Source organism: Branchiostoma floridae, chromosome 6 (genome assembly GCF_000003815.2).
Source record: "Branchiostoma floridae strain S238N-H82 chromosome 6, Bfl_VNyyK, whole genome shotgun sequence".
In the NCBI taxonomy this organism is placed as follows: Eukaryota; Metazoa; Chordata; class Leptocardii; order Amphioxiformes; family Branchiostomatidae; genus Branchiostoma; species Branchiostoma floridae.
The window spans coordinates 10,924,589-10,945,066 of record NC_049984.1 but is presented as its reverse complement, the minus strand read 5'-3'; the positions used below and the strand labels follow the sequence as shown (position 1 = coordinate 10,945,066).

Below are 20,478 nucleotides of genomic sequence, written 5' to 3'. Positions count from 1 at the left end.
TAGTCACTTTAGTCGACATACTCATAGGTTAGATATAAAATAATTATATTCAATGTACCTTTCATTTGGTTTCAAAATCCACTTCTAAAACACCATATTCCACATTACTATTTTCCTACAGCTCAGCCAGAACAGGACCTTCCCCATGTCCCATGGTCAGATATCAGACTGAATGAGAAGATTGGAGAGGGAAGTTTTGGTACTGTGCACATTGGGACACTGAGAGAGAAAGACATGGTTGCAGTCAAGGTGTTGGGCTTTGAAGAATATCCTGTAGATCTCGGGTAACAATACATTATATACCTGGTGAAAACATTCTTTCTGTGATTTTATTAAGTTATGATAGCCAGATTGATATGTCACCCTTTTGTATACCTGCATTAAATTACAGTGAACCATCCAATCTGCTGGCTAAGAACTTAAGGGAGGAGGCACATGTCATGCTGCAGATACAAACAGAAAATGTGGTGAAACTGATTGGAGTGTGCATGGACAAAGGTAAGTACATACATCATTTACTCTACATGTTGATTGGTGCCTATATGTTTACTTGTCCATCCATTTTTGGATAGTAACTTTCTCATTGTACACAGTCACATTCTGCTTATTCTTCTTTGTACATTTTTTCTGGTTATGCACTACATCCTTGACACTCTTCAATATCTTCCTGTTGGCAACTTACAATTCAATTCATTTCTCCACTCAGGACACTATTCCATAATCATGGAGTACATGCCTAGAGGCACCCTTCCACATGTACTGCAGACTCTAGACAGGCAGCTGTCCTGGCCAGAACGTCTCCTGATGTGTCTGGACGCTGCTCGCGGTCTCAGGACCATCCACCATCCACACGGCGGCTACCCTGCCAGGCTGCATGGTCATCTCAGCTCCGACGCTTTCCTGGTAAACAACGATCTCAGGGTCAAGGTGTGTGCTGTATTAAACTATTCCTAACATTACTAGTGAGCTTTATAGAACAAAGACGTATCTGCTATGGACATGTGTACATCATTCTCCGGCGCATAGCCTTGCAGAAGGCCTATGCAATACAATGTATACCCAACATAAACTGAGCTGAGGTTTACATTTTTGTGGACTCTAACCAGCTGTTTATTTATTTATTTATTTATTGCTGTCTGCCAATCAGAGAACTGACATAATGTTGTCTTTAGATTAAACCAATTATGCTTAAAACCTTGCTTCAGAAACTTTATGACATACAATCTGCAGGTCTATTGATCTTAACAACAGGGCTATCTTCTCTATAAATTTGTAGCTATCTGACTTCTGCACAACCAAGACAAGGTCATCTATCAACAAGAGGAAACGTAGCCATCGTCGCAGGAGCACTGTTGCCTACCTGGCACCAGAACATCTGCAAGCGATCCATGAAGCTGCGGATTATCCATCTGAAGTGTACAGGTATGTCATCATGAAATATTGGAATTGCCTTTTAAGTTGCATGGATTTCATTTCAGAGTAAGTAGAAAATTTGGTGTTCACAGTGGTTTTGGGTTGACAGTTGAAACAACGGGTTAGGTGGGCATAAGACAGAAGAAACATTTTCGTGGTGGTTTTAAGTTTACAGTGAAGAGGTTACCACAAAACCTGCTGCATGCTTGCACACTTGCATGCCTGCTGCATGCTTGCACAAACTGAAAGTAAGAAAGATGGACTGTTTAAAATGAAATAAAAAATGATGTAAGCCATTATACAGTCCTCTTTGATTGTCTAAGCCATTAAGTGTAAGTAATCTGGAAAATACTAGACATTAATATACTTTAGTGGTGCTATTTGATACGAAGATTGTATTTATACACTATAGAAAGTTAGAGTTCTAAATATCACATCAATTCTTTACAGTTTTGGTGTCATCATGTGGGAGATAGTATCCCAGAGAATAGCACATCAAGGTAGGAACCTTACCTGCTAGTCTACTTTGTGATCCATGTTCATGCTTCTACCTAAAGTATCACACAGATTATTTTCAGTTTTTCTAATGAAGTTAGTTAGTTAAACCCTTCCCGCGCCTGATGGCATATAGGGCGGCACCCATCTCTGTTTCTGTAGCCCTGGGCCACACAACGCAATCACTACAGCAGGGGGATAGTCCACTGGTGTGTGTTCAACTTCCATACTCTTTCCCGAATGCTGAGTGCTAAGCAGAGAAAGCAGCATGTACCATTTTTAAATTTAAAGTCTTTGGTATGATTGGCCGGGGAACGAACTCACGACCTACCGAAAGCAAGGCAAGCACTCTAATGAAACATGAAGAAAAAGGATCTTTTTTCAAAATGTAGATATATTGTATGTTTTGTTGTCTTCAATAGAAAGACGAGGAGTGAATGAGTCAGAAATCCGCAGATTTGTGTTGGAGGAGAAAAAAAGTGAAGACTTACCAGCTGACTGCAGTCCTCAGCTGAAGGACATCATAGACAAATGCAGAAGCCACAAACCATTGGATAGACCACAGATGACAGGTAAATAGAAGGAGATAAAGATGTTAACATTTGTGTTAGGCATTGGTTACTGTACATATGATGGAAGAAATATGGATTGTTTCTGATAGTACAAGAACATCAAAATGTAATACCTATTTTCTACTATTTACTTATCTCAGCAACATAATTGAGGTATTGGCACGAAAGTTTATCTGTGAGATCTTTAGATGAAATACTTTGAAATCTTATTGTATGTTATTCTGAGTTTGTGGTTTGTTTGTATTTTGCAGGTGTGGTGACAATCTTGGAGGCTCTCAGTAGTTCTTGTTCTTCTTAACAAGAACTTATTGTGCCTGGGACAATATTTTTGTCAGTAATGAAACAGACTTCCACATCTACTGTACCAGAATGAAGCAGGGATCCTCATCTACCTTGCCAAATTTAGAATGAAGCAGAGATCCTCATCTACTCTACCAGAATATTATCATGCAACTTCCCGTTCACAATGTGAATATTTACTGTGTATGCTGTAAATAGCAACAAGTGCATGATGGCCTTTTTAAGCAGTAGGTTGTAAATAGACTTGTGCTCACTTGCTTGTAATTGCAAGTCTTCTATACAAATGCATTCTCATCTGTTACATTCCCTAGATGTAAACTGCATAGTGATAGCCATTGTATTTGTAGGTTGCCATATCAATGTGTTATAGTTAAGGGTTAATGACCCGCCAGAGGTGTATATGGTGTCATAACGCCTGGTCCTTTGCTATAACCACCAAATAAAACCACTGAGTGAGCCCCTTGCAGTCTGTACTTATTCCCTCTGCTCTAGCATATGTTTCGCTCCATTTGATTGGCCATTGCCTGTGCATCCCTTACTTTCTTGTGTGTATCGCTCCTTCTGATTGGTCAGAATGAATCCACACCAGCGTCATAACCAACGTGGAACGGGGCCTTCTGATTGGTCCGCGGAGCTTGGCTACATGATAATTAGGATATAAAAGTGTGATTCTAAATAAAAAGTTACTCAATGATTGAAAACATTTGAGCCGTTCAAATCACCCATCTTCTCGTTCTCAGTTACAAATGTCAAATGTTGGATCATGGAACAGAGCGGGTATAGACAATTTCCAAATTGATTATGCAAATTAGATTCCTATATTCATGCAAATTAGATGTCGATATTTGCATAATCAATATTTAACTATGTGAAGCATCACTTGTTAAAGCTACAATGTATCTACATACCCAAATCATGACAATTCGTCAACCCCTTCATGAGTTATTCCCTTTCAAAATCTGACACAAAACTGACCCCTGTAGTAACAAAAGGCCGCTAAGGAACCCACACCTGCACAATTTACTCTTGGTCACTTAAAAATCAGAGCCATAGCATGTCCAGAACTCGAGGTATCAAACCCAGAACTTCCACTGCAGTATGATAACAAGCGCTAGGGAGGCCCTCCAAATCTAATCGTTTCCAGGTCGCATTAAGACCTACCGACATACCAAATATGAAAACAATCCATCTAGGCGTTCTCGTGTTATGCTGGGCTTCTACACAAAGGCATATTAGATACACATATGCATACAGGCGCTACTGAAAACATAGCCTTTTTGGCGAAGGTAATAAAAAAGTTGCCCCTAGATAGAAAATAGACTACACATTCTTTGCAGTTATAGTCAAATATGTTTTTTAGCTTTAATGCATGAAAATCGGAGTAAAGAGTAGTCTGAAAAGCAGAGATTTTGAGGCAGCTGTTGTTCAGAATAATTCCATGGTGTTCAAGATCCAAACAAAATTTGTAGTGGTACATGAACGAAGTTCAGCTCCCCAGTAGTAACTTTAGGTGTTTCCCAGTCTGAATGCATTATCATAAGCCCACGGATCCATTCATTGGGTCTTATGAAAACAATGTCAATCTAGAATGTCATTGCCAGGACGAACAAAGACCCAGACAGAAAACTAAACAAACATGTCAATAAAAACATTGCCATGGCGACGGTGGCCTCTGACTATCATTTTTCTCTCGCCAAGTTTAACGTTACAATTAATAAATTGCATATGTTTTTTGACGTATCCCAGATTTAGCACATTTCCCCGAAATTTAGAGACTCCGTGATGGTATGTAATGGCAGTTCATAATGCGCTTCTGAAAATGGTTAGCCCTTAACGTAGTGAAACAACAAGAGGGGCGAGTAGAACAGAAATAAACAATTTATACAAATAACCTGACCGACCCGCGAATTGAACCCGGGTCCTCAAGATCACAACACAAGCAGCGTAACTGACTGACCCAAAAGCCTGACAGGCGTTTGGCATGGTCAGTTAGCACTACTTGAACTCCCCCACTGTTACAGTAGGGGTCAAGCTTTAAGTAGGGTCAAGCTTTCCACATACATGTAGGTTGTCCGTGAGTTTGTATCCCATCAACCTTTGCGAGGCACGGATCATAGTCCTTCGGTTTCTTCCGGTTTTGATGTAGTCGCTTGTTGTCGGCCGAGACCAAAATCATATCGTCCTGGCACAAATACCCTGTACTCCTTTTCAAAGACAGCAAATTTACGCTACTTGTGGTAACTATACACAAGAAAATGGCCACAGGAACTCGAGGTAAGTAGTACCTGGAACAGGTTGCAAGGGATATAATACTAACGGTTTGAACAACATGCTGGTCTAAATATTTTTGTTGTTTCCAAAGCCAAACTGAAACAGAATCTAACGATTTACAGATACTACTAGCACTTTATCTTCTCCTTCCAATTGTGCTCAACGTTACCTCAAGGTTAACGTTAGCTAAAACTTGTAAATTCCGTTGAATTGATGCAATGTATCCCTGCTTGAGGCTGTTTTTCTCACCTCGCAATTGCCCCAAAATATAGGATACTGTGTTAAGGGGCCGGGTTGCCATAATTTGGTTCAAACCTGTAAGATAACAATTAGTGACACTTCCAGGCCCAGTCTGCACACCCTCCGACGCTGTTACCTTCATCGACAACAAAGACATAAGTGTGAAGGAGGAGATCGGAAAGGGCACGTTCGGCACCGTGTACGTGGCTAACTACAAGGGTAGACAGGTGGCTGTCAAGAAGCTGGGGTTTGAAGACTACCCATGGCGACTACCGTAAGCCTGGATTCACTTTTATCGGTTTGGTTCGTTCAAAGATATTCCAGAAAGTAACGCGCCAAGAGTGTTTTAGGTGCCACGTGTTTGTTTGTTTGTTTGTTTGCTTGCTTGCTTGATTTTTGCCTGTGTACCTCAGTGTGTGCGTGTATGTGTGTGTGTGTGTGTGTGTGTGTGTGTGTGTGTGTGTGTGTATAATATAAACAGCCATTACTGTTTTTTACTCGTACAGCGAGCCAGCGAGGGTCCTGCGGGAGAGTGTGCTGGAAGAAGCGGCGATCATGCAGCAGATACAGGCAGAGAACGTGGTTCGGCTGATCGGCGTATGTTTAGAGCCCGGTATGTACCATTATGTTACGTTACATTTGTTGTAGACTCGTACATGCTGCGCCTGATGTAATCATGGAATACTGCGAATTCCATTAAACGAGTATACTAACTGAAACAGGTGGTACTGTGCTTTAGACACACTTGTCGCATTATGTGGCACTCTGACACCTTTACTGTATGTCTTAACACAGCAAATTACATCATTGTCATGGAGTTCATGCCGAAAGGATCACTTCTCAACCTGCTCCTCAGCAATACGCCCCTGTCATGGGCACAGCTGCTGCAGTTCAGCACAGATGCTGCCAGGGGTCTCTGTGCTCTCCATCGCCCAACTGAGAGCGGTCCACCCAGAGTTCATGGGAATTTGACAACCTCAACATATCTTCTTGATGCCAACATGCGAGTTAAGGTATATTTTTTAGTTATTATACACTGCATGCACAGACTTCTATTGATTGTCACGTTCCTATTTTACTCTTTTTTGGGACTATATATATACATGTACTAATATATAGCCTAGTAATGATACAGTCTCAAGCATACGACTGACACATAATTTTGTATTCGCACAGCTGTCAGACTTCTGTACCACAAAAACGAAAACGTCTGTCAAAAGATACTCCAAGTTCCGTCGGGGAAGAAGCACAGTTGCTTACGTTGCCCCGGAGAATCTCAGAGATATCAACGCACCGCTGACGCCGGCCGCAGAGGTATTCAGGTAAGTTTTGCGTTACATGTGTATTTACATCATTGCAGGTATTATAGGTTTTATGAAAATGACAATAGCATTTTGATGACATCTTCGACTCCCTGAGCAGCCTTGTTTTATCATTTCCCCCTTCTACATTCTTCATCCGTGTAGTTAATCCAAGTCATTTCCACCAAATTCTGCGACGCAACACTGATTAACTGTCTTATGTCTGTATTTGTTGTACATGTTATATATATAGCCTTCGGCGTAACACATCAGCTTCGCAGGTACACTGCGCAGCAACACCACACTCGGCTAACCTCATCCTCCTACGCAGGGACATCCGACAGCCAAACTGCCTGTCTGGATGTCAGACAGGCAGTTTGGCTGTTGGATGTCCCTGCGTAGGAGAATGGGCTAACCTTTGCACATCCGATAGCTGTAAGCGTTGTTCAAAGCTATCTCATAAAGATGCTCCTAGTGCCTATGGTGCTTGATGGTGACGAGTTTTGTAGTTCTACGATAGGAAACATGTATTGCCTTTATAATCAATATATGTCGTTGTTCCGTTTTCCAGCTTTGGCATTGTTCTATGGGAGATTGCAAGCAGGAAGTTGGCACACGAAGGTATGTTTAAGATAAAGGTGCCCTATGTATCATTTTCTTGACCAGTAAGTTAAGTTGTATGTATCAAGGTTGTCATTTTAAGACTAACGCTAACTTAATTAAGCCAATTTTACATCAAGCTTGAGGTATAACTGACTGCAACGTTGTGTTAGTATATGTATACACTAATATGTATGAATAAACCATTCTATAATGCATGTTATGTCACCTGTCTACATATGTATTTTTAGCTATAAGGTATAAGGAAAACGAGATCCACAAGTTCGTCCTGGAACAGAAAAGAAAAGAGGAGATACCTGCCAACTGCAACAGCTCTCTCGCCGCCATTATAGACAAATGTAGGAGCTTTGAAGACACAAGACGGCCGGAGATGGCAGGTAAAGAGTTTTCTATTTTACTGTGGCATCTTTTTTACACTTAAAATCACGCTGATAGCATTGTTCAGAGTTATTCATCCTATAATTTCTCTTCCGTGTTTTATTTGCAGAGGTGGTCAAACTGCTGGAAAATGCCGAGCGGAACTGTCCATCGTCATGACGGGATTTCTTGAGGGGACACGGCATTTTTTTGGGGGGGGGGGGGGGTATTCGTTAAAGGTGCTCACTGTAGACCGGGACCTTATCATCATGGCTTGTGTCAATGAGCAAAACTTTATGTACCTAACAGAACTTGAACCAAGTCCTTGCTTGAACATATTGCATATCGAGTGCCTATTGTTGTAACCACGCGGTTAGATGTTATACTGAGAGATTGACTTTATCATTACATGATATAACGTTATATGTATATTGTGCAGTTGTGTCTTCTCAATTGCTTGTTTGCAACAATATTAAATATCTTTGCCAGAGAAGTATTTGTCATAATTTGTGAAATAAGTGTGAGAACTATAGAAAACGGTACTATTTGTGCATGTGGTATCATAATTTATAGGACCAAGGAGGTTAAAAGAAGATAGAACTTAAAGTAGACATGGGCTGACGAAAAATGGAAATGCAGATTTCTGAACTAAAATAATACTTACGAACTACGATACAAGAAACGCTCTGATCGTGCAGTCCATTTTAATATCTAAAAAAAGTTGTTGTTTTTTCGGGCCAATGGCAAGTCGCGCCACGCTTAGTCCCGTAGGTATGCACGGTTGTAGTGACGTTGCCATTGCAGCGGCGGTACAACGATAACAAAAAAGATACATTAATTCATCTGGGCCAACGTCAAGTGTGCGTTACTTGTAAATGCATTTAAGTTCGCGGGGATTTAATTTCGCTGTAGCGGGAAAAAGGACTTTTCGCGGTGGTTTTAAGTTCGCGGTAGGGCCATACACTGTAGTCTCTAACTGCCATGGAAAAATGTTCTAGCTGGTTTTTAATTCGCAGTGAAGCGGCCACCGCAAAAACCGCGAACATTAAACCACCGCGAAAGTTTCTGCATTTTGATGCCCATTTTTAAATTAGGCCATGCGGGGTCATCCGGAACTGCAGCCGACTCACCCATGCAGCCATCTGTAAAGGTCATACGCATTTATACACCCACTTTGCAAACTTCACAATCTTACTGACACAAGATGAAAGTTGACTCATGACACTACCACATAGCAAAGTTAATACCCGACTAGTTTTCATGTTAACGCATGTACACACGGTTCAAGATTTCAGCCGCACTACTTCTTTACCCCACCTGGGGTCGCGGATAAATACTGTGCTCTGCGGCCGTAACTTACGAGAGAGAGGAAAGTCTGATGCTTTCGTGCACTGGGCGACGAAAAGCAGGCATTAAGGTACAAAATATATCGTTTGAAGTTAAGATCAAGATATGGATGTGGTGCTGATATATTTTAGATACATACAAGACAAGCTGAAGCTTTTTAAAAGAACATTTTGGTACAGTAGCTGTGTCAAATTTCGTGTTGGGTGAAGGGGGAGGGGGGCGAGAGGAGTTGAAAAGTTTTGTCTCGTTTATCAGCGCAGAAAGACGCCATTTCCCCTATCGTGCATAGTAAAAGCTACATGTTTATTGCAGTGTGCCGTTAGGTTTGAAATAATCTGACAATGATGTTTGTTTGGCATGATTGTTGCAGAGGATGTTGTAACATACAGGTGAAAATTATTACGGAAACGTTAGATACTGTATAGTCAAACTTTAAGGATTTACTTTGTGTTTTTTTATTATTGATAGTGATTTTCTTGTGCAGCTGCAGTTAATGAATAGTCAAGCTTTCTTGGAAGAATATCAATGTATCATTCCTATGGGACTCCCATTTTATGCCCTTCTGAAAGATGAGTGCATTACAAACTGTAACTGTGAGTGTGAGGCTGGTACCAAATTGAGCTACAATCCTCACTAACACTTCACAATATGCATTATGTATACTAGTTATTAAATAAATAAATGTTATTAAGTTGTTAGACTACTAGTGATGTTGTATGCAAAGTTTACATGACATTGTTTTGGGATGTGTTTCAGAGCAAAATGGCTGGGAAAAAAAACAAATTCTTTGAAGACCTTGCAGAGGTGTGCCCACAGATGGTTGGTCGAGAGCTTTATTTGAGCTTAAGACCTTCAGTACCTGAACGCAAGTTTGTTCTTTTATCGGGAGGAAGGATCAAAGATTGTCACACTGAAATTATCTTCAATAACAGACTGAAATGGCTCAGGAGCCTAGCCGATACAGTTCCTGAAATCAATGCACTGAAGGAACAGCAGAAGTGTTTTAGCAGGATTTCTCTGGCAAACTTCTCCTACACACTTCCAGGGAGGTCTGGATGGAGGCTGGAGAAGATAATGAGATACATCAGGATAAATGAGGCCACAATGATTGATGTAGAGATGTTCTTTCAGCCACTAAAATTTGGACTCACAAAGCAAGCTAACTCCTCGCAAGAAGGACGTAACACTATTAAGTCCTCCAAGCAATCAGGACACGCAGCTGCGTCAATGAAGGGAAAAGAAGAAACAGTGTTACAGAGAAGACTGTTTAGCAACATCTTTGAAGACCTCGTAGGTTCATGCCCAGAGCTTGTTGGACGGGAGTTCTACTTGAGCTTCAAACCACCAGTACCTGAACGCAAGTTTGTGCTTCTGTCAGGAGGAAAGATCAAAGATTGCCACACTGACGCTATATTTCTAACCAGGGGAGCATGGCTTAAGAGCCTTTTGGATACAGTCCCTGAAATCAGAGAACTACAGGCGAGTCAAGCTGATTTTGCTAGGACTTCTCTGGCGAACTTTTCCTACACACTTCCAGGCAGGTCGGGATGGAGGCTTAACAAGGTCATGAGGTACATCAGGTTGAATGAGAACAATGTTATTGATCCAGAGATGTTCTTTCAGCCTTACACAGTGAAACGTGGACGCAAGAAGAAAGCAAGGCCCTCACAGGACAGCCACGACACTGACTCAACTCAGCCTCCTGGAAAAAAAGGACGCAAGATGAAAAAAGCTGAGCCCCACAAGGAGAGCTGTGACACTGGCACAACAAAGAAAGCACAACATGCAGCCATGGCCATGGAAGAGAGGAAAACAATAGTTCCGAGGAAACATTTTAGCAACCTCTTTGAAGACCTTGCAGAGGCATGCCCAAAGCTGGTTGGCCGAGAGTTTTATTTGAGCTTCAAACCTACAGTACCTGAACGCAAGTTTGTACTTTTATCAGAAGGAAAGGTCAAAGACTGTCACACAAACATTGTATTTGACAGCAGAATGAAATGGCTCAGGAGCCTAGCTGATACAGTCCCTGAAATCAAAGTACTTAAGGAACAGCAAAGTACTGGTAGTTTTACAAGAATTTCTGTAGCCAAGTTCTCCTACACACTTCCGGGCAGGTCTGGGTGGAGGATGAACAAGATCATGAGGTACATCAGAATGAATGAGGAGAAAACAATTGATCCAGAGATGTTCTTTCAGCCTTACACAGTGAAACGTGGAGGCAGGAAGAAAGTAAAGCCCCCGCAGGACAACCATGACACTGACTCAACAGAGAAAACAGACCACACCACCATGAAGGAAAAAGGGGAAAATATCTGTGACGAGTCAGTGCAAGACAACCAAGTCACTGACTCATCAAAGAAACCAGAACATACCACTGAGTCCATGAAGGAAAAAGAGAAAGATGCGAGTGATATGCCCCCGCAGGACAGCCAAGGCACAGACTCAAATGAGGAACCAGAACAAACAGCTGAGTCAATGAAGGAAACAGAGAAAACTGTAAGTGATATTGTAAGACATCTGGTTAACACATGGCAGAATGAGGAATCTGAATTGGATCAAAGAAATGCTGATCCTGATCATTCTTATGCGAGCAGGTCTCAATCAAAAACTCCCCCAAGTTCTTGTTCACAGCCAACTACCTTTGCTGAGGGTACGTGGTTCAAAGAGGGGGAGTCACTTTCACCCGAGGAGCTAGTGCTGTATGGGTTGTTGTTAGTTAAAGGGAAGCGGCCCTCCCAAGGAAAGAGGGCTAAACTGAACTGTTTCACCCCACAGAGAGGAAACAATGGAGGATTCACCTCAGTAGCAACAGCTGCAAATTGTGTCTCTGCTGCCAGTAAATACAGTGCAGAGGGAATCAAGACCTACCTGTCACTGGCACCACATCCAGTAGGAAGGTACAAAGGCAAGCTCAGATGGGAGTACTTTTTGCCAGACGTACAGCAACTTGTTGAGAAACAGGGTAGTAATCTCAAGCGTCTGCTGAGTGGGGTGGAGGATGTCGATATGCAGGATATCCGTGACACTGCTGCCAACATCTGTGAGGAGAACACTGTTCACCAAGCTTTACCCTGCCTCTCAAACACAGCACTCACCTTACAGAATCTACCAGAGGTGTGGAAGGATACGCTAAGGGACCAGTGGAACTACTGTCATCTAACGTGTTCACAGTCAGAAGCGATAGTCCACTTCCTCTCCACTAACTTGCCATCTCCTGTACTTCAGAGAACTGTACACATCCATCCGGACATGACATGGACACTGAAGGTCCGAGGGCTGACCTGTGCACTAAAACGTGACAACTTGCCATTGACTGTGTCTCACCTCTCACATTTTCAAACAGTTCTCCAGTTTGTCCAAGATGGTTTTGTATGTGTTGGCTGCAAAGTGTGATAGGTTTAGCGAGATGATGCGCTGTACAATTGTAGCCGATGCCAAAGTAGAACGCTTTGGTGAGCTGAAATGCATAAGAAGTGTACACTGTGAGTTGTTTTCCTACAATAGAACTGGTATCTTTGATCCGAGGAATGTATGCTACATGTGTAGAAAGAAAACTGATGACCTTGAAACTGTATTGAAATGGTTCAACAATCACAAAGCTACGGGTGCAATCACCTCATCCTCAAGTTCCAAGCCCATTCCAAGAGAGACACTGGAGAAACAGCTGAAAGAGACGAGGATGGAGCTTGTAGAATTGCAGAGAAAGCAGGAGGAATGCAGTAATGCAAACAAGACTATGAAGAAGAGACTGCAGGAAACAAGTGAGGAACTAAAAACAGTAAAGTACAAGTTAGAACAAGTGAAACCCCAGGGGAGACAGCTGTTGGTAACAAGGCAAGAACTGGCAACGTTTGAGAAGGATGTGCTAAATCAACGCCGTGTTATGGTGCCGCTAGTAAGCAAAGGTGGTGGCCTGTCAAAACCAGTTGAGACTGGACAAACCTCAGTAAACATGACCTAACAAATTTCACCAGACTGGTTTGCGACCAGAACAGAGCAGCAAATATTATGTAAAGACAAAGCAGATGTAACCTTAGTTCTCCTGTCCCACTGTGTCTCCAACAAGTGCCTTACCTAATATAAGGACAGGGAGGGTCACTCAAATATGCCTCAGCAATTAGTGTAGGAGTTAATGATATGCTGTGCTTTCTACTCTTGAATATGACATGCTGCTTGACAGATTTAGGAACTGGACCCACAAGACCCTCATGTAGTACCTGTATCCCACAATAGCAGGTAGACTGACTGAAAGACATGCACAAAAACATTTCCTACTGAGCGTCAATTCCTACTGTATCTTTCTTTTTTCAGTGGTGTCTACAGTACTCTAGTTCACTCATGATGTCATCACTAGTATGACATCAAAATTGTTTGGTCTATCATGTTTGTTTTGAGACAGTTCCTGAAGAGTGCAGTGTACGGTTGTATTATGTCTAGAGTCAACTGGTTTATGAAATAGTTCGTAGTTTGCTGTTATGGCGTGATACGACATATTTTGTCCATAACAATTCCATCAGGTGCAGATATGTAACTTATATAGTGAACCTGACTTAAAGTTGTAACTGTTCTCTGTTGTCTATACAGTTGTCATAAAGCCCCATTTACAAATCAAGAATTTAGCTCGGCCGAGTTGTCAGCGAGCTCTAAATTACGAGGAGGCATGAACCTGATGCCTACGAACAAATGGCAGAGTTTCTTCGTCAGCATCAGGGTCATACCTCCTCGTAACTTAGAGCTCACTGACAACTCGGCCGAGCTAAATTCTTGATTTGTGAACGGGGCTTAACAGTTACATTGTTTTCTGGGATATTGACATCATGATTATTTCTCAAACTGTACTTGGTATATACCTGTTAACTTGAGGGAATTTTTTTTTTCAGAGAGAGCATAAGAATGTATACGTATGACTTTGAAACAATGCTGTGTAATAGTCGAGTAGTACAAGACAGTACCAAAGCTTGTTGCAGTACCAATATACCTGTATGTTGTATTGGACCAAGTGAAATATATATTTACTCTTTGTTAACCTCATGGCATTTTTATCTTTCTAATTCAAGACATAAAACTAATACACATGCATAGTAGAGCATCACAACAGCATACATGGTTAGAATCTTGTGTTTTCATAGAATGAACCAGTTACCAGTCTGAGACTTACTATAGGGCAGTCAATAAACGCACATGGAAGACCAAGAACGCAAATGTTAACCTGCGGTGGCCAAAAGGCAAACAGTGCAGCTCACCAATTACATTGTACCATGAAAATAGCATATAGGGGAAACATGAGATGAGGATTAGCACGACGTGAATTTTCTCAATACACGTCGATCAACACGAAATGTGCGTGTTGATCGACGTGTTTTGAGCAACTTCACGTCGTGCTAATCCTCGTTTCAGGTACCCCAGATATAGCTGAAGATACACGCCGTGGGCACAGAAGTTAGTGGTGGGGGCCTATCTAGACTAATCATTCAAAGTGGCCAGCTGTAAGATGACCAGTGTGGAAATCGCCACAATCCTCTGTAGTTTTCCTGTGTGGTAGTTTCCCAGTACTCCAGAAGTATTGTTACACGTACTAGGCCTCTCCACACCTCGCTTTAAAGCCTCTGCAAGAAGTAATAATGTCATGTAAAAAGCGTGTCGCAAAGAAATTTAGCAACATAAAACGATTGAATGGCACTTAAGAAGAAAGTTCACATATAACGTAAGTATATTCAATACTCTGATGTAAATGAACTACATTAGCCATTGCACAATTATTAAGCCCATGTACCATTCCTGTCACTTACACACCGTTCAAAATGAATCAGAAGCGTGAGACATTCAGAAATCTGATTGGCTCTTACTTTTTGCAGTCCAATCGTCATATCAAATATTCTTCAGTGTGTGTGATCATGCATTTGCTATTCATGCAAATGTCATAATTACATTTGTAGTTATGTATGTAGGTTTCGACGTCACGTAATCGAATAGGACCATCATTGGCTATGTTGGTTGTTTCCACGTGATGTCGAAACCGCAACGAGCCAAAGCCTCAGGCAGGCAGCTGAGGAACCACAACCTGTTCTCTGTGCCAAAGGCCAGAACTGAAAGACTGAGAAGGTCCTTCGTGCACACAGCTGTAAGGCTGTACAATGACTTAATTGCTTAGCAATGTTATTAGGTCTCGTGCTGGCCTTCTGGTTGTTTTCTTGCCGATCGTTGGTAATTGTAACCTGCATTTGTATGTGTATGTCATGTTTTTATGATACCTAATTGTAACAAATCTCACTCAATTCAGGAGGGCTGCGGCCTCCTGCTCGTGTGGGTTTGTGTGTGTAAAATGAATAAATAAATAAAACCTACATACGTAACTAGATAGGTAATCATAACCTTTGCCAACAAATACATAATATTTACTTCCACATGGTCTAGCCTGATAAACTACTGTTTTATTTATTCTTAAACTCAGAGAAATTCATATATATTGTGACCAGGCCCTGTCCTGCCACTTGCTACCTACCTGTCTTGTTTATGAGCGGTTTGACGTAGTTGTCCCAAAACGCACAGTTCACTGTGCTCGGGCCGGTCAACATTCGGGCTGGGAGCGCGTCAAGCACCAAATAGCCCCCAGTAGTTTGGTTGAAGTCACTCCAAATCCTCTCGCCGTTGTCATTTGGATTTCTGGAAAAACATTGGTCACATGATTCAACCAAAAAAGCATAATTGTGAACAAACGTGCGCCAGACTATTAAACGTAAGGAATGTGCATTCACCAACTGCTAACGTCACGAGCAACGTCACGTGTCAGAGAGGGGGGTAGGTCAGTATTTATAAGAAAGTTTAAGAAGTTGTTGAAAAAGACTACTAGATGGCTTAACAATAGATATCTTAAAAATAGGTCACTGTACTAGAATACGTTAAGCACGTTAGAAGCAAATATTGAAAATGATTATCTATTTGATTCAAAAAGAAATGAAAAGTACCCTGTTTGTGCAAAATTCGCCCAGTGTCGCATCATCCTTCGAGATAGCTCCTTTTCCTCCCCGTTGAAGCCGTACGCTGGATCCAGGGGTAGACCGAACACAAACGGTAGCTCCTCGCCGTGGATCACTCCCATCCAGGGCGGGAAGGGAGAGATCGAGCCCCGGTGGGCGAAGCGGTACATGTAGACCGATGCCCCATTCCTGACATGGGCACGACCAGTGGTGACGTCCGGGCAAATGAAGGAAAATTCGCCGTAGAGGGAATCCAGAGCGTCACGGTACATTGAATTTCTGCCAAGGTCCTTCCAATCGGTGTATTGAAAGGCTGATGCGTCCACAGCAAAGTCATTGAATGCAGGAAAGTTATAACGGATCCCTTCCAGAAACTGCTCCTTGGTGATGAGACTTTCCGTGTCTTCGCTGAAGCCAGGTGATCCGCCATAAAGGAGGAAGTAGGTGCCCTCGTTTTCGTTGGAACCAAGGAGAATATCTGCTTTCTTGAACGCCCCGTTGTCCAAGGCAACGTGCGGGTTTAGTGGAAGGAAATTTCCATCTATGATAGGATTGAACGTTTCGTACCCCAAGGCCCAGGTAGTCACAAGCAGTTGTCCGTCCATGCTTCTAAGACATTCCAGCATTTCGCCTTCTTCTGTGGGACACCCGAGAGCTTGGGCAAACCTCATTGTTTTATTATACGCGTCAGCCTTGGAATCGCCGCCCCCTCGAGCTTCAATTAGAGCAGTCCCACTCTGTAGTATCGCGCGGCTGAAAAGAGCCCAACTGCCAGGAGAAATCAGATGCAGGCCAATGCTGACTCCTCCAGAGCTTTCCCCAAAAAGTGTCACTTTTGAAGGATCCCCTCCGAAAGACGCGATGTTGTCCTGTACCCACTGCAGTGCCAAGACCTGGTCCGTCAGACCAACGTTACCGGGCGCGTCTTCAGTACCGGCATACAGGAACCCTAGTGTGCTGACTCGGTAGTTCATCCCTACAACTATCACCCCTTCGGTTGCCGCCAGGTACTTTCCATCGTACGTGACAGATGAACACGACCCCCTGGGTTTGAAATGCGAAAATAATGAATATCTGTAAAAACATCATGCCCTGCAATTCTATTCATTATGGCTGATCACCTGAGCTTCGTCATCATCATAATCATCCAAAAACATCACGTCTGCGATTATGACTGTTTACAGATAGCACGTAGAAAATGTGCATTATTTTCAATCCCAAGATCACGTACTAGTAATCGTCTACTTTATACATAAATTGTTTTGGTAAATGAAAATTACAATCATCTCTATCGGTAGTCATTTGGATAGGTTACACCTTTACTAGCTATGCTATTAACACACATTCTACTGTACTTTCTGATAAGAGTGAAAGAGGCCATATGTTTCACAAGGCTGTCAACCAGACGGGGGCTGATACCAATTCCCGGGCACCTCTGACCCGTTGCTGACGTCATACTCTCAGGTCAGGCTTCGGGTCATTTCAGCTTGAGATGGGACAGGGGACAGAGCTTTCTGGTAAGAGCTTTTCTTTGTGTACTGACACGTTCTTACCGTCACAGATGATCTTTCTAACTTCTTTCCTTGATATATTCTGATACTTACATCTGAAATCCTCCTCCGAATATCCAGACCATCACGGCGGCTCCGGTGGGGACGGGAGTTGGTTGCCAAACGTTCAGGTACAAACAATCCTCACTGACTGGTGTGTTCACTGCCCACAGATAATAGTCATCCTCGTATACTTCTTGACTGCAGGCGTTGGGTGCTCTGTGGGATTTAAGAACATCAGACATGAAGAAATGAAAAATACGTGATCTGAAAGACTGCGTTATCATTTTATGTGTTTGGTTTATTTTCATTTTATGGTTATGCTGTTATCATCTATTCATCACCTTCGCTAGAACTAGAAGGTTCCGGATATATATTTGGTAAGTGTGTAGGTGTCGGAGAGACGTATGTCAATTTTGATAACTGGGATCCTAGCGGGTTGCTGCGGTGCTGCAGCGGAGCTTCGTGTTTTGTCGTGGTGGATAGATCTGGGTGAAAGTAATGGAGGTTTAGGCCTCGCAGCGCCGGCTAAGGAACTGCGGTGTGCCTTTTTGTTGGAAACCTTGGAAAGGGTAATGGTGACACAACACCTTGCGACGAATTGCGATTGCAGTCTCTACCAGTGAAGCTGCCAGATTGCTATCTCTACAAATATATGAGTCTTTGGTGAATTGCATTGTAAGGGATTTTTATTGAACAATCATGAAGGCCTATTGTACCGTGTTGCTTGGTATATCCCCTCCCATGGTTCCTTGGGCTCAGCACGTTTGAATCGCAGGTCTCCTATTGGTGGTGTAGCGAACGGGATCCCGAGGAAGGTGTTAACCGTCGTTCCGAGCACGTCCTGCTGTATCCCAACGATTCTTCCCGCAGGGGCCGTCACGTTTGGCGCTGCCGTCACATTTCGTGCTGCCGTCACGTTTGGCGCTGCCGTCACGTTTGGCGCTGCCGTCACATTTCGTGCTGCCGTCACATTTGGCGCTGGTGTTGCCGTCACATTTGGCGCTGTTGTTGCCGTCACTTTTGGCGCTGCCGTCGCATTTGGTGCTGTCGTTGCCGTCACATTTGACGCTGGCGTTCTTGTTGCCGTCAGATTTGACGCTGCCGTCACGTTTGGTACTGCCGTCACATTTGCAGCTGCCTTTACCACTTGTACATCAGACAGTACTGGTACAGCAAATATGACTGCTAGAACTGGAATCATCATGTCTGGAGACGATAATGTCCTGCATTAACACAGAAAAATTATATACGCCATGAGTGGGAATGGAGTCCAGTACCGTACGTGTACTCATACCAGATTCAGGTCATTTGGTTCTAATACAAAGGCATAGCCAAAAATATACATGTTTAGTCTGAAAATGGCCAAAAAATCACCACATTCAATAATTTTTAAGTTGTGTATGCCCAAAGTGAAAATGAAGTACTGTGGGCACATGTCCGATACACCTTCATACCAAATTCCAGGTCATTTGGTTTTAATACAAGAAACAAATGATAGAAAAAATGAAGCTCTTTGTCATTCTGCCTATCACGTGATAAATCTGACCAACCACGTACTTGAATCCTAGCCCATACCCCGTGGGAATGTTAAGATGGACGTTTCAGTTCTGTCCTTGTGTAACGAAGCTAATACAGAAGAGCAACAACTGCGTAAGGAGATGCCGCGTCACTACCCGGTGGTTTACACTGAAAAGCAAACCTCAAAATTGACAGAAAAAAAACTTATAGAATGTGTACTGGCCACGCCCTAACGAAATCAGTAATGAACATAAGAAACGGAAGAAATATCCAATTACCATTCTACAACCATCCTGAACTGCGGCTGTAAACACTGCACTCTAAACTGGCCCAACAGAAGCAGAAGAACAGCTAGTTTTCCAGGGTTAGACCGATTGTAAGGGGGCCTCCGTCCTCTACATGTGGCGTAATATCAAAATGGCCCCAAAACGTAAGAAATAAAGACTGACCAGACCCGAGGGAATCAGTAAAGATATTTCAAAAGTAGAAGCACCACCTTTGCCACCATGGCATTGTTAACAGTAACGCCACAGATCACACTCTAAACAGGTTTAGAAAAACAGCGACTAGAATTAGAACCACAGTTTTCAAGTTGACTCCGGGCCTTCACATACTCTGCTTAAACCCAAAGAAAAAGACCAATATGGCCAGAAAAACCTCTGAAGTGCGAGTTGACCACTCCTTATCAGAATCAGTAACCGACGTTTAGAATTCGTACATAACGCGTCAGCTTTATCTTTGCAATGACAATGACATGTATGATAAAACAGGTAGGATTGTAGCGAATTGTTTTCCCAGCTTCCAGAACATAACGTTATACACGCGTCCGTATCTCAACATGTCCCGCTATATCAACTATACCAAAAATTTACACTGAACAGAACAGTATCTAAATCACGAGGCAACAATTTTAAGCAATTGGTACATACCGAGGAGTGCTGTCTCTGTCGGTGGCCTAGATAAGACGGTTCTTCTAGAAACGTGTCTTGTCTTGAGACAGTCGAGAAACAAATGAGGGCAATAAAGCTATTTCTGTCCGTCTGCCTATCACGTGATAAATCTGACCAATCACGTAGCCTGAATCCTAGCCCCTCCCGTGGGAATAATAAGATGGCTGTTTGTACAGTTCTGTCTTTGTGTAACGAAACAAATCCAGAAGAACAACAACTAAGTAACGGGATAGCGGGCACCTATCCAGTGACTTACATTGAAAAGCAAACATCCAAATCGCCAGAATTCCTCATAAAATGTGTTGACATCACCCAACAAAATCGGTAACGAACATAAAAAAGCGGAAGAAATATTCCAAAATAATTTTACTACCATTGTTAGCTTTTGGCTGCAAACACTACACTCTGAATTGGTCCAAAAGATGTAGAGCAGCTAGCTACACCGATTTTAAGGTGACACAGGCCTCTTCTTGTTGTTGTATCCGATACTAAGATAGATTTAGAAGGCATTCTACTGACTTCTTTATTGAGACATTCATTCTAAACATGAATAGATACTAGTT

At 42.5% G+C, this 20,478-nt stretch overlaps 4 protein-coding genes across 5 annotated transcripts; 3 read left to right on the top strand and 1 right to left on the bottom strand.

The window, feature by feature from the left end:
• Positions 1-119: 119 nt before the first annotated feature.
• LOC118418427 (mixed lineage kinase domain-like protein) lies at positions 120-3,226 on the top strand (the record flags this gene model as incomplete). Its single annotated transcript, XM_035824326.1, is given in 7 exon segments — positions 120-284; positions 392-498; positions 707-927; positions 1,277-1,422; positions 1,864-1,913; positions 2,331-2,480; positions 2,732-3,226. Coding segments are annotated over 7 exon segments (886 nt in total), but the record flags the coding sequence as incomplete, so codon positions are not given.
• Positions 3,227-3,940: 714 nt separating this feature from the next.
• LOC118417962 (serine/threonine-protein kinase CTR1-like) lies at positions 3,941-7,790 on the top strand. The gene is made up of 8 exons (XM_035823729.1): positions 3,941-5,054; positions 5,397-5,565; positions 5,798-5,904; positions 6,087-6,304; positions 6,468-6,613; positions 7,164-7,213; positions 7,444-7,590; positions 7,701-7,790. Exons 1-8 carry the CDS (start codon positions 5,036-5,038, stop codon positions 7,748-7,750), a joined length of 906 nt encoding a protein of 301 aa, XP_035679622.1. The 5' UTR covers positions 3,941-5,035; the 3' UTR covers positions 7,751-7,790.
• A 942-nt stretch (positions 7,791-8,732) lies between these two features.
• On the top strand, positions 8,733-13,580 carry LOC118417699. 2 transcript variants are annotated; one of them, XM_035823366.1, is made up of 2 exons: positions 8,733-8,987; positions 9,674-13,580. In XM_035823366.1, the coding sequence occupies exons 1-2, from the start codon at positions 8,949-8,951 to the stop codon at positions 12,308-12,310; spliced, it is 2,676 nt and encodes an 891-aa protein (XP_035679259.1). In that variant the 5' UTR covers positions 8,733-8,948; the 3' UTR covers positions 12,311-13,580. The 2 variants fall into 2 exon arrangements, with proteins under 2 accessions (XP_035679259.1, XP_035679258.1); XM_035823365.1 differs by having other exon boundaries at positions 8,923-8,984; positions 9,666-13,580.
• A 41-nt stretch (positions 13,581-13,621) lies between these two features.
• Positions 13,622-18,485, bottom strand: LOC118418088 (cholinesterase 2-like). The gene is made up of 6 exons (XM_035823916.1): positions 18,473-18,485; positions 18,164-18,425; positions 17,499-17,663; positions 15,883-16,938; positions 15,420-15,580; positions 13,622-14,523 (listed from the first exon to the last, which is right to left on the bottom strand). Exons 1-6 carry the CDS (start codon positions 18,483-18,485, stop codon positions 14,381-14,383), a joined length of 1,800 nt encoding a protein of 599 aa, XP_035679809.1. The 3' UTR covers positions 13,622-14,380.
• Positions 18,486-20,478: the final 1,993 nt, after the last annotated feature.

What these genes read in the sequence shown, in the direction of transcription:
- LOC118418088 (XM_035823916.1), bottom strand. An exon ending in GGGATATACCAAGCAACACG is followed by an intron (nt 17,664 to 18,163) that starts GTACAATAGGCC and finishes TAAATCCCACAG; the next exon opens with AGCACCCAACGCCTGCAGTC. An exon ending in ACCGCTCATAAACAAGACAG is followed by an intron (nt 14,524 to 15,419) that starts GTAGGTAGCAAG and finishes TACTTCTTGCAG; the next exon opens with AGGCTTTAAAGCGAGGTGTG.
- LOC118417699 (XM_035823366.1), top strand. Translation starts at nt 8,949, where the DNA reads ATGCTTTCGTGCACTGGGCGACGAAAAGCAGGCATTAAG. An exon ending in GACGAAAAGCAGGCATTAAG is followed by an intron (nt 8,988 to 9,673) that starts GTACAAAATATA and finishes GATGTGTTTCAG; the next exon opens with AGCAAAATGGCTGGGAAAAA.
- LOC118417962 (XM_035823729.1), top strand. An exon ending in GACTACCCATGGCGACTACC is followed by an intron (nt 5,566 to 5,797) that starts GTAAGCCTGGAT and finishes TTACTCGTACAG; the next exon opens with CGAGCCAGCGAGGGTCCTGC. An exon ending in ATGCCAACATGCGAGTTAAG is followed by an intron (nt 6,305 to 6,467) that starts GTATATTTTTTA and finishes GTATTCGCACAG; the next exon opens with CTGTCAGACTTCTGTACCAC.